This window comes from Taudactylus pleione, unplaced genomic scaffold (genome assembly GCF_031769625.1).
Source record: "Taudactylus pleione unplaced genomic scaffold, aTauple2 ptg000386l, whole genome shotgun sequence".
NCBI lineage: Eukaryota > Metazoa > Chordata > Amphibia > Anura > Myobatrachidae > Taudactylus > Taudactylus pleione.
The window spans coordinates 7269021-7282233 of NW_028284787.1; the positions used below are offsets into that span (position 1 = coordinate 7269021).

The 13213-nt window shown below is 38.6% G+C and overlaps 1 protein-coding gene across 1 annotated transcript in view; it reads right to left on the minus strand.

Moving 5' to 3' along the window:
• Positions 1-13213, minus strand: part of LOC148507711 (sodium-dependent neutral amino acid transporter B(0)AT3-like) — a 136787-nt gene that overhangs the window by 100774 nt on the left and 22800 nt on the right. The window contains exon 3 of the mRNA XM_088445673.1: positions 2308-2448. Within this exon, the coding sequence (XP_088301799.1) occupies positions 2308-2448 (141 nt within the window). The remainder of the gene's footprint in view (positions 1-2307; positions 2449-13213) is intronic.

Here is a 13213-nt window from a genome sequence, read left to right on the forward strand (position 1 = left end):
TAGGATTATTTTAATATGAGCAACCCACCCAAAATGTGGGAAATCTGCCGAGCTGTGGCTGCTTGCAAGAGCACTTGCACTTAGCAAATTATATATTTTTGTTTCCAATTATCTAGCTTTCAGCGTGTGAACTGAAATATATAACACTAGGAATCAGCGTGAAAGCTGAAATATATAACACTAGGAATTAGCATGAGAGCTGAAATATATAACACTAGGAATCAGCATGAGAGCTGAAATATATAACACTAGGAATCAGCATGAGAGCTGAAATATATAACACTAGGAATCAGCGTGAGAGTTGAAATATATAACACTAGGAATATATAACACTGAAATAGCACATTGGAGATCCTGACATGGAGTAGCACTGGAGAATATCTCAGCATGGAGTCTGGAGTGATATAATAGCCATAGTCACTGGAGTAGTGAACAAAATTATACAGGCAACTATCTGTTTTCTGGAGTCCTACTTTATAATCTTAGGTAGCTGTCCATTGGAGGATAGAGTCAGTTGAGAGCTGGCAAGGCTACCCTTGGATGAGGGACAAGTCAGGTGATACAGACCAACATGGCTACATCCATGACCGCCACCGTGGGAACCAGGACACACGCATTGAAGTCCTAGCAGACCCTGGGGAGAATACTCAACATGCCACCCACCACTGCACCTGGCATCAGGCTGCCTGGGAGATCAAGGACGGCGGCACCACGGTGAGTAGCGGCCAATCCCAGGCCGCATCCTGTCACACCCCTACCTAGATTGGATAAGAGATTTGTTGGTTGTTGTTAGCAAAGGTGAAGCCTCCAAAATTATATTCATTGATGATTACAGTGACTAATCAAATACATGTGAACTGATGGGACAATTTTCAACAATCAACTGAAATACGACAGATTAAGATTAATGTGAATCACCATTTTTCCATATGTAAGTCACATTTTATAATGAATTTGGATAAAAGCTTTGGTTGACTAGAACTATATAGGACTACTAATAGCTTGTATTTTTTATATTTTTTACTACCATTAACATCACATCAGCAAAAACTTCCACCATATTGCTTTTAACCCTGTCCTTCACTACTCTGGATGGGCAGGTAGATATTTCATCGTTATTCACATTGCTATTGTGTTACTGAATAACAACCTCAAGACTATTTACACCACCAAATCCACTTAAGCAGTTTAGTATTGCTGTAGTCTTTTATAACTTTTTCTGGTCAATATGCGATCACAAAAACCTAACCAAGACAGGGACAATGCCTTGCCCCCAGGTGGCATCTTATAGAGGAGAGCAATGGAGGTGATTTATCCAGCTTCCATGTTGGTCCCTCTCCTCTTTAACAGTGTTATATGGCATGCTTCATAAGATACAAGAGTCCAGGGATAACACATATCAGTGTATGACCTGGATACCAGTTTCTGCCTCCTGCATTAGTGCTCATCGCTTCAGTGAGAGTCAAAATAAAAGTAATAGAGAAGGTTTTCCATCCCAGTACTTTTATTTCTGCCTCCCATTGGCTTTCTCATACAATTACAAAAGAAGACATGCTGTAACATTATTCTTTCTTTTGAATTAATACAAATTGGTTATGCATGTCCACTGCAAGGGTGTGGGGAGGTCCAATAGTGTCATCTCATGTGGCATCGGGGCCTGAAATGTCCCTGTCTGTAATTAATGTATATAGACACCCTCCAGGAATATTGTGTGAGTTAAAATATATATAAGCATGGCTATCTGTTTTAAACATTACCAGCATAAATTCTACTGAGTAGTGACTAAACCTTACATGATGGCTAACACGGCATGATGGGTACCATGGCATGATGTATACCATAGCACAATGAGTACTGTAGGCTGGAAAACAAACAGTCATTGCATACTGCTTGGAATAAGGGTTGCCACTAGTGTAAAATGTTTACTGTCATGGGCTACATTGACCTATAAGAACAATATGACTGTGTGATGGACAATTTTAGGGGCTAACTTCTGCAAATAAATCCTCTAAATTGTAAAGCAACTCCATAATTTTTTTTCTTGCCTTTGCCTCTATGAATAGTGCTTTTAAAGCTTAAGTTAATTTTCTCTGCGACCACTTTTTTCTTTCAACTGGATGACGTGACATGGAAAAATGTGTTGCAGGAAATCATTCACTTATGTGAACTTTGTTTAGGATCATAAAACTGGGTTTTGTCCATTATTAAGCAAATATAATTCCATGCTGCATGTTATACCAGGATACAGGTTATTTATGACTAGCGAATTCTGAATCAAGAGAGATAATCATAACATTGACTGCATACCAACTCCTCCAAGGTATGGGGAAATTGTGTTCCAAGCTCCTATGCTTCCTCTCCTTAAGCGTTGTCCAATTGCAATTTCTAGATGAAATATTGGTATTCCTTCCAAGATAAGTGCTATTCCATATGGAATTAAAAATGCACCTAGGAAAAGATATTTATACTGATAAGTAATATATAGTTTAATACTTTTTAATACCTTCTTGTAAAGAGTATAACATAAAGCATTAAACTTACTTGATCTTCGGTGTAGCAGGTTTAGTTGTTGGGATTTTCTACTTTGTTGTATTAAAAGACTATTAAACCCCAATATCATTCAAAAATTTGAGCTGCTATCGTACTAATACTGTATATGAATAAACCAATCTACCAAGCATTGTGGCAATCTGTTTACGTCAAATGTCAAATTACAGATCAGATTTCATTATTTACTTGCAACCAGACATGGATTAAGAAGCCCTAGCCAAGATAGTACTGTAGGTAAACAACAGTTTGAGCCAAGGTGCCTAGTTTAATGAAGATAATAGAAGATACACTATACAGGCTGTATGATACAGCAGAGGTTGCACTCAGGGACTTGGTACATGAAGCGGTAAAATAGACTTCCTAGAGTTTCCAACATTTCAATTTTATTCCAAAACAGGTTCCATAGAAGGTCCACAATTGTGTAATGCCTTGTATGTACTGGAGTTCAAAACTAATTTGAGAAATCCAGGAAATTAATCCCAATTGTGTAAAATGAATAAAGCACCTTGACAAATTATTAAATTATTGCTGCTTTAATCGACAGTCTTAATCACCAATATTGTGCAGGTTCATGGAACTCAAACTCTTTTACATACATCCCTATGGGCTCAAGAAATTAAGTGTGAAGAAGATCTCCAGGACAGGTTTGACCAATGTGTACCTAAAGATAAGCTCATAAGATATATATATTGATAAAAGTGTGGACGCCCTGAAACGTTGACACACAAGTACTTCAGTCTCCAGGAGATTTTTTTTCTAGGTCTACTAGTCCCTGAGTGCCAGCCACCATTATTGCTGATACATACATGATTTTAGGTTAGGCACCGGGCTGGATGTTATTACTATGCAGGAGTGCCGGACAACATTTGCTGTTACACACACACATATATATATATATATATATATATATATATATATATATATATGGTATGCAGTTTAACACTCTTTTATATTGATCCCAATAGAAAGAAATAAAGAAAGGTAAAATTAAAAGTTTAAAGAGGTAAAAGAGGAGGAAAACTTAGAACAAGGCCAAAGAAAGTAAGCCTTAGTTAAAAAATTGTATCCTCACAAATGATAGTAAAAGAGAAGAAGAAAAGGGAAAGATATTCAATCTAAGTAATAGACAATTAACCCTCCTTGAGCAAAGTGTCCTTCGGGAGGGATTAAAGTTTGCACCAACTAGCCAGTTTGATTTATATATTGATATACAAAAATATATTCGAAAACTCGCTATAAAGAAATAATTTTTGTATAAAAATAAGAAGGGAGAACAAGGTGTAGATACTGAGGTACCACTGAGATCTACATTTAATAATAGATCCATGTTTTACACCACTCATCAGAGAGGAAGTTTTATTCACTGTTTTAGTAAATTGGTAAGTGAAGAAACTGAAAAGGTTTAAAAAATGTAATTTAACCAAGAAAAAAAAAAAAAATATATATATATATATATATATATATATATATATAATCTTTGAAAAAGGTTAAAGAACTAGTTATCAAACCTATCGATTAGGGGGGAGGAATTGTACTAATGGATAGGACTGATTATATTGATGAAATGAACAGTTAAATAATGATGGCACTTATAAAACGTTGAAGAGTGACCCAGCACCTAGAATAATGAAATCACTCCCTGAACTAATGAAAAAAAACTTTAGAAGAAGGAGTTTTAACTATACAAGAGTGGGATTTTATCAACAAGAAAAATCCTTCAATATCCACATTATTTGTCCTACCCAAGATACATAAAGATCCACTCTATCCTCCCGCTAGACAGACTATATCAGATATAAATTGCCTTACATCAAATTTATCAGCTGTAGTCGATGTCTACTGTATCTACAACCTTTGATTAAGAAGACTAAGGCATATCTGAAGCATGATGTTTTACACCAAATTGCTACTATTAGAATGGTTCATGTGTAGTGTGGATGTCAGCACTTTATATACAATAATAGTATCTTACTTTGTAAATCAGAGTGATTGGATTCTAATACAAAATAATTAATTTTAGAAAGTATTACATTTATTTCTTATAGGGGAAGAATAACATATTTGTTCAAAAGAAGTCAATTGTCTAAAAATTTAAACTCTTGGTAAAGAGTGTAGATAAGATCTAATCTGCAAATACTCGTAAAATTTTGTCCTACTCCTAGGTATATGATATTTGCGTATCAAATATCAAATATAACACCATGAATCAACTTCAATAAAATCACAGCAAAATCGAGGGCGGTCAGGTAAGTAGAACCAAGAATGAGAGTGGAAGGGGGGGGGGGAACCTGGAGGGAACCCCAGGTTATCCCAGACTGGAGTGAGTGGAGATGGAGAAGTGGAGAGTTCAAAACTTCTAATACAGGATAGCCAAATTGACCGGGTAAGCAAAGTAGATGTGTTAAAATCATAAGAGTGCTGAATAGGTTTATTTGGTATCAAAACAGAAATCATGCTTTTCTGTGTCATGCATACAGAGAAGAGAAACCTGTTTCAGACTGATCTCTTGCACTTATCATGGGCCTGGTGCAATAGCTGATACTAATGATGACAGTTGCAGCTGTCGGCGGAAACTCAGCAGGTTGAGTGGCCTCCGGCTTGAAGGCACATGGATCCTTGCATTAGTCCTATGGAGACTCACATTAGCATAAGATGGTAAATCAGGTTCCTGCGACATTGCTCAAGCATCTGACTCAGTATGAGCTCCACTATATTGATTTCTTTCTATTCACATAATATGAAATTGTGTGTAATTCCTGACTCCCATTCCTACCTTGGACAGCCAGACAGAAGCAAGATACACAGATTAGCTGCTTTTTATTTTCAGTCTGCCACGTGCAATTTATTAAGTACTGTACAAGTACTTTTTGGATATTGCAAATCTAACATACTACAAAAGTAAGTGCCCTTTTCCGTTCTTATCCCTATATATATGTTATGTCACCACTGAAACTGCCACCACTTACCCTTATAATTACAATTGATTTTTTATTAAAACAACATAAAATGTGCTCCCAAGCCACATTAACTAAGCGCTTATCTGTTATCCCAAAGTAAATCAAGGATCATGTAATCTTCAAACAATCACTGCTCCTCTGGTCACCTGGTGCATGAACAGGATGTTGAACCCAATGTGGGAGGCCATCCAATGCGTTTCTACTAAATAACTTCATCAGGGTTGTGCCTCCTATTTCTGACAAGCTTTTATACCCTTTGAATTAACAATTCAATTATGATGTTGTAGGCGACCTAATGTTCATAGACAAGCAGTGCTCTAAATACCAGTTAACCTGTTTGTCTTTCAGTCTTCTTAAGAGGATACGTGTAGGTTTACTTTCTAACTGCCACAAGTCACTGGGTAACATTAGGTTTCAGTACTCTATCACAATTGAAGCAGGAAATAAAAGTACTGCTTAATGAGTATCAACTTCTCCCAGAACTCCACCAACCAAATGTAAGAGCCCAATGTGTCTATCCACATAAGACATCTTATACCACAAGATGTGTCATATTATCCTAAATAATAATAATATTCTTATTCTTTCTCATTAGAAAGGGACAGACATCTTCCAGACTGCATTCAAAAGCACAATAGTATTCACTATAAACTGTAACTGGATATGGAAAAATGAATTTAAATAACATTTGGAATGGGGAATTAAACACCGTACTGGAACTATTTAATCTCTGTTTATTAAAATCTCTTCTATTTTCATTTTTATATTTATACTGTTTTATTTTAAGCATTTATATGATCATATTGGAAATCATCTGCATTTCACCTCGTGTTCTTGAAATCTCTGTTTCTGTCTACTTCAGTTTTATAACTGACTACATCATATGCCATTCATATGTGCATTATTAAGTTAACATAAAATATTGAATTTATCTCTCATTGCAAGTATTGAGAACTTGGAAAGACAATGTACATTGTTGTTGATATAGGTTGGGTACGGGATGCTGACGCTTGGGATCTCGGCGGTAATAATCCCAATTCTGATATCCTGACAGAGTTAACATACCGACAATGGCCGGTAAGTACCCGAACCATATGCCTATCCCTAAACCTAACCCCCTCTCCCTACACTCTAAACCTAACCTTCCCCTAGTGCCTAAACGTCACATTCCCACAAGTGCCTAACACTAACACTCCCCCCTAGTGCCTAACCCTAACCATCCCCCTTTATTCCTCCCCCTAGCCCCACTACTTACCATCGGGATGCCGGCATCAGGAGTCTGACTGGTGTCGGGATTCTGGCACCGGCATTCTGAATGCCGGTGTCCCAAACAGCTGGCATTGCAACTACCTCCCGTTAATATATATCAAGCAGAGAAAAGAATGGAGAAGTGGACCAGTGGTGAAGTTGCTCATAACTTTACAGCTGTAGTTTTGTATACGTATGCTATCCAAAGTCACAGGGGGAACCCTAATGGCATCCATTACTTATAAGATAACATTTTCATATTACATGCAGTTATTGTGATTCAATAATGAAAATCTAATTTTCTAAATTGTATAAGTGGCATTAACAGTACAAAACAATTTCTGTCACACACAAACGTATTATTAATACATACTGTACATATAAAACGTTTTTGTTATTTACAAAGAGTAAATTGATAATATATAAGAAACTAATATTTAAAAAAAAAACAACATCAGTAAAATAACTTCAGGCATAAAATCAAAATAATCCAAAAAATAAGGCATAAAATGAATAAAATAGCTCACTTCTAGGAGTATCCTGGACATGTTTCTTTAAGCAGAAAGAAGAGCTATTGTTTTTATATCTATCTAACCCTTAAGGGTCTGGGAAACCTGCTTTCTATATTGGGTGATCGGGCTGATGATTGTATTGGTGTGTACCCAGCTTGAGCCTTTAGTGACTCCCTGCTTCTAAACCTCTACTATCTAAGGAGTCAATCCAATTAGGTGCAAATTGCGAGGTGTGAATTGCGAGGTGCAAGTTGCTATTTACTCTTTTTCATTTTGCAATCGCACTGAATCAGTAAGATTAAGTTTGCATTTTTTCATTTGCACCTCCCTGAGGTTGAGAGATGGGAAGGAAAGTCTTTATTTTAAGGTTAAAATGTCGGGACACTGTGCTGAACCCCTTGGACACCCCCCTAATGACTAATTAGGCATTTGGAAGTTTACAATTAGCTTAATTAGTCCAATACTTACATGTCATTTGTTGGGGTAAAAAAAATTGTCCTCAAATTACCCCAAAATCAACTTTTTTTGTCAGTTTAGGCACCCCAAATTTAATTACAATATTTTTTTAATTGAACAATAATTGTTTTTTAACATTATTTTAATTTTTCCAAGATGCCCTCAAAGTACCCCCAAATCACCCTTTTTACTGCTTATTTTGCATTTTTTGTTTGATTTGTTTGAGATTAAATGAAAAAAGTTTGTTTTTTATCATTTTCTTGCATTTAAAAAAAACCCACAAATCAGCCATTTGACACCATTTCAAAACCTACAGTAACTTCCTAATGCCCACAAACAGTCTTCTATATGGTCCTGCTAACAAAATTAACCATTTTGGGTGGTCCAGGATGGTCTCCCCACTTTTTTATGCGCTTCTCTCATATCTCATTTGACAGTCAATTCGCAACCCTCCGTTGCGAATAGTGAGAATAAGCATTTTTAATTGGATTCGAGAATTCTCAGGAGGGAGCTTCGATGCGAAGTCTGCGAGTTTCAGGAAACAAACTCGCTACTCGCAATTCACACCTAATTGGATTGAACCCTAAGTGTTTCACATTCATACAGGTAATTGCAAACAATAACACAGTTTGTGATTGCCAAAATACTGTTGTGCATTTTGCTGCCTTTGTTTTGTCTCTTGAGCTGTGAAATAGATCCTTAACTCAGGGATTCCCATATATACACACACTATTTGATGAGATAATATAAACGGAATTAACTATAAGAGAAACTATAACCTATAACAAGAATAAAGAAACCACAAACAAACAGTGATAATTAATTATTATATTGTTTATTGGCATGCAGTCTGTGTTTTAATTCACCTTTTTCCATTATTTGTAGAGATGTGCGCTGATCCCCATATTTTGGTGTTGGATCTGGATCTCCCCTGGTATTGGATCTGGATTGATTTTGCCAAAACCTCACCTCCATGTTTTGTTTTTCGGTTTTGGTTTTGGATCTGGATTTTTTCTTAAAAAATCATAAATACAGCTAAAATCACACAAGATGGGCATTTTTTGTTCCTACAGTATTATTAACCTCAATAACATTTATTTCCACTCATTTCCAGTCAATTTTGACCACCTCACAGCTCACAATATTGTTTTTTTCATCTAGTTAAGGGCCTAAAAGCTGCATCCAGCTATCTGGCTCAAAACTGAGTGATAAATAGAGTTGAGGACTGTGCAAAGATGATGGTTGGGGTACTCCTTGAGGATTGAAGAATTGATAGTTGTTAGTTGGTGCTGCCCCATTTCCTGAAGTAAGAAGAGTTGATACTTGAAAATTGATGCAGCCCCTGTTGAAGTAAGAAGAGTTGATATTGATAATTGGTTCAGCCACTGTTTGAAGTAAGAAGAGTTGATACTTGATATTTGGTGCAGCCCCTGGCTGAATAATTGATAATGCTGCAGCACCTGGCTGAAGAATTGATAATTGGTGCAGCCACTGGCTGAAGAATTGATAATTGGTGCTACCACGGGCTGAAGAATTGATAATTAATAGTTAATGGTTGATGCAGCCTCCGGGCTGAGTAGTAGTGGAATACAGAGCTATGATTAGGAAGGAACCAGTCCTGCAATAGCCTTGAGGCCTGGAACTCTTGGCAAGTTGCGGCCATTACAGCCTTGAGGGCTGGTGAGGAGTGATGACCGCTGGCCTTTGGGCTGTGAAGCAGGATGCGGCCTTTGGGCCATGTAGCAGCCTTAAGGGCTGAGAACCCTTGGCTGAATGCCACTGTTGTGCGACTTGTGCCATCGGGTTGACACAACAAGCAGCAATTGGTTCAGAATTTTCTTTAAAAAAAAAATGAAAGAGGCATGCAGGAGATGCTGTCTGTGGCCATTACAATTTCTGGACATTCATAAACCATAACTTTACAAATGTCAGGCAGCAATGCCCCAACCAGCACATAATGGAAAGGAAACAGGTGCAAGATGGAATTGTCCTTGGGCCCTCCAACCCACCCTTATGTTGTATATATGAAACAGGACATTCACAGTTTAACAAACCAATCACTTCAGCGACAGGGACTGCCACTTGTGGCAGAAATTACTGGTTTGTTTGGACCCCCCACAAAACAAGCTGCCAATGCACAGTGGACATTGGTGGCAATGATCCCGTACACAAACTGGCTTTACAATACATTAGATTAGATGTCGTCATCATCATCGTCATTCCCATCAGTGTGTGCATCCTCCTCTTCTACACACAATATGAATTTGTCCCCACTGGAATCCACCATTACAGATGCTTCTGTATTTTTTGGACGTAAGTGCTGGTAAAGATCTTCCTCGTGGAATTTGCAATTCATTTTGATGAACATCATCTTTTCCACATTTTGTGGAAGTAACCTCCTATGATGATCACTGACAAGGTTCCCGTCTGCGTTGAGAACTTTTTTAGAGTACACACTGGAGAGTGGGCAACTTAAGTACAGCAAAGCCAGTTTGTGTAAGGGACTCCAAACTGCCTCTTTTTCCTGCCAGTAGTGAAACGGACTGTCTGACATGCCTATTTGGATGCTATCCCTAAAACAGTCATCCACCATTCTCAGAATGGTGACCATATAAGACAAAGTCACGGTAGACATGTCACTCATTGTAGGCAGTTCATTTCAGACCCAACCAGTTGTCATTAGATTTTGCTGACTGATCTGCATCACCACCAGCAGTGGGTCTCTTAGGAAAATGTAGTTTTTTTCCTGGCAGCTGTAGAAACTGAAGGAGGAGATGCTGCGGTGTCACGGTCCGCTTGAGCTGACAATTTTTTCACCACCAGCTCTTTGCATCTTTTCAGATTTATGTCTCTCAGAAAGAAAGACACAAGGTATGACTTAAACCTATGATCAAGTATGGTCACCAAAATATAGTGATCTGGTCTCAAGAGATTGACGACCCTTGGATCCTATCAAAGTGAATGAAGGGCTTGATCTACAAGTTCGACATACTGTACTTTGCAGAATCACTCAGTTTCAGCTCCTCCTTCAATTTCTCCAGCTGCTTTTGCAAAACTCTGATTATGGGAATTACCTGACTCAAGCTGGCAGTGTCTGAACTAACTTCACGTGTGGCAAGTTCAAAGGGTGTAAGAATCTTGCACAACACAGAAATTATTCTCCACTGTACGTGACTAAGGTGTATTCCCACTCCTTTCCCTATGTCATAGGCCGTAGTGTAGCCTTGGATGGCCTTTTTTTCTGCTCCTCCATCCGCTAAAGCATATAAAGGGTAGAATTCCAACTAGTTACTACCTCTTTCTTCAGCTGATGGCAGGGCAAATTCAACAGTTCTCGCTGGTGCTGCAAACTTCAACACACAGCTGCTGAATGTTGAAAATGTCCAGAAATCTTTCAAGGTCACCGAGAGCGTCTCCTGCACGCCCCTGTCATTTTTAAAAAAAGGTTGCACCACCAAATTCATTGTGTGAGCAAAACATGGGTTGTGTTCGAATTCGCCCACATGTAATGCTCGCACTATATTGCTGGCATTGTCAGAAATCACAAATCCCAAGGAGAGTCCAAGTGGGGTAAGCCACTTTTGCAATTATTTCCCTGAGTTTCTCTAGGAAGTTCTCAGCGGTATGCCTCTGAAACCAATGATACACAGAGTAGCCTGCCTCTGAATGAGCTGGCATTTGTTAGCTGCAGCTGCTGCTGTTTGCACTGTTGGAGGCAATACACCTACCCAGTGGGCTGTCACAGTCATGTAATCTTTAGTTTGCCCTGTCCCACTTGTCCACATATCTGTGGTTAAGTGGACAATGGGCATAATGGCATTTCGGTGGACATTAATAAGGTTTTTTTTAATGTCCTTGTATAGATTGGGAATTGCTATTCTAGAGAAGTGGAATCTAGAAGGGATATGATAGTGGGGACACATGACCTCCATTAACTCTGTAAAACCCACTGCATTAATGGCAGATACTGGACGCACATCTAATACCAGTATAGCTGTTATGGCATCAGTAATCCGCTGTGCAACTGGGTGTTTGCCGTCATACTTTTTTCACCAAATCAAAGGATTGTGTGACAGTCAATTGTTTGGTTGAACTTCTTGAGCTACTAAAAATAGTCTACTTCTTGGTCCCCTTCTGGGTTGAAGATCCACTCATAGCAACATCAGCAGCAGCAGCAGGCGTAACACTCAAGGATCCTTCTGAGAAACAACGGATAGGAGAGGAGTCAGTCTTTATGATATTGGATGCAAGACTACTTCCGATCACAAATGAGGATGTTAATGATGATGCAGGTGTTGGTGGTGGATATTGCAGGCGCTTGGATACAGATAGAAGGGAGCAGCTTGGAGACACTGGACTGAATGTTGTTTGTTTTTTTTGTCCCCAAAGTTTCAACACCCTTTCCAATTTGATGAATGCACTGCAAGTGACGTAACAGGGAAGAGGTTCCAAGATGGTTAAGGTCCTTACCTCAACTCACTGTTACATGGCAACAGTTACAAATGGCTTGGCAAAATTGTCTGGATTTGGGTGGAAATTATTCCACACATGAGATGTGGATTTTTTGGTCCTTTGCCCAAGAATGCCAACAATGGGATTTTTCCCACCATGGGCAACAACTGTTGCCTGATTGTGATTTACAGTTTTGCACAAACATCCTCGGCATCGACATGCTCATCAACATCCTCATCATCCTTGTTGTTGTTATCGCCAACTACATAAATATCCTCCTCATCCTCCTCGCGCAACTCCACAGAAGCATCCTCGATTTCTATGTCAGCATGTTGACTGGTGCTGCTGTTATCCCCACATTTGCAGAGGGCACACAAATGGTGGAAGTAGGATCCTCTTCAAGTACAGTATTAGAAAGGTCAGGCTCAGACATGGCAACCGCAGACACACTTGGACTCTCCTCGGGGATCTGTGAGTTTTCGGAGACAATTTATATTTTTTTTTGTACCTCTTCTACAAGCAGAAGGGCTTAAATCATCACAAGCACCAGTCATAAATAAACACCAAGGCCTAATCCTTTCCTTGCCACTCCATGTAGTGAATGACATATTGGCAATTTTTAGTTTCTCTAAAGCTGACTTAGCTTTAGATTTTTTTTCTTTAACAGGGTAAAAGTTTATTTTTTTAGCCTGACTTTTTGGCCTGACTTAAGCCCTGGCACATTGGCCTTCATAGATGACTTTGACGGCCTAGCATAGTCATCATGACTGCTGCCAGAAGCTACAAGACTGGTATGTGGATCTTGCTCTCCTGTCATATGACTGTCCTCCATACTCACTGCGGTTTTACAGCAGTGTCACCAAGCATTTATAGTAGGGGTGTGCACCGGCCACTTTTCGTGTTTTGTGTTTTGGTTTTGGATCTGGATCTTTCTTCGTGTTTTGGATCTGGATTGGTGTTGCCAAAACCACCCTTCCGTGTTTTGGGTTCTGGGTTTTGTGTTTTGGATCTGTATTTTTTTTTAAAAAAGCATAAAAA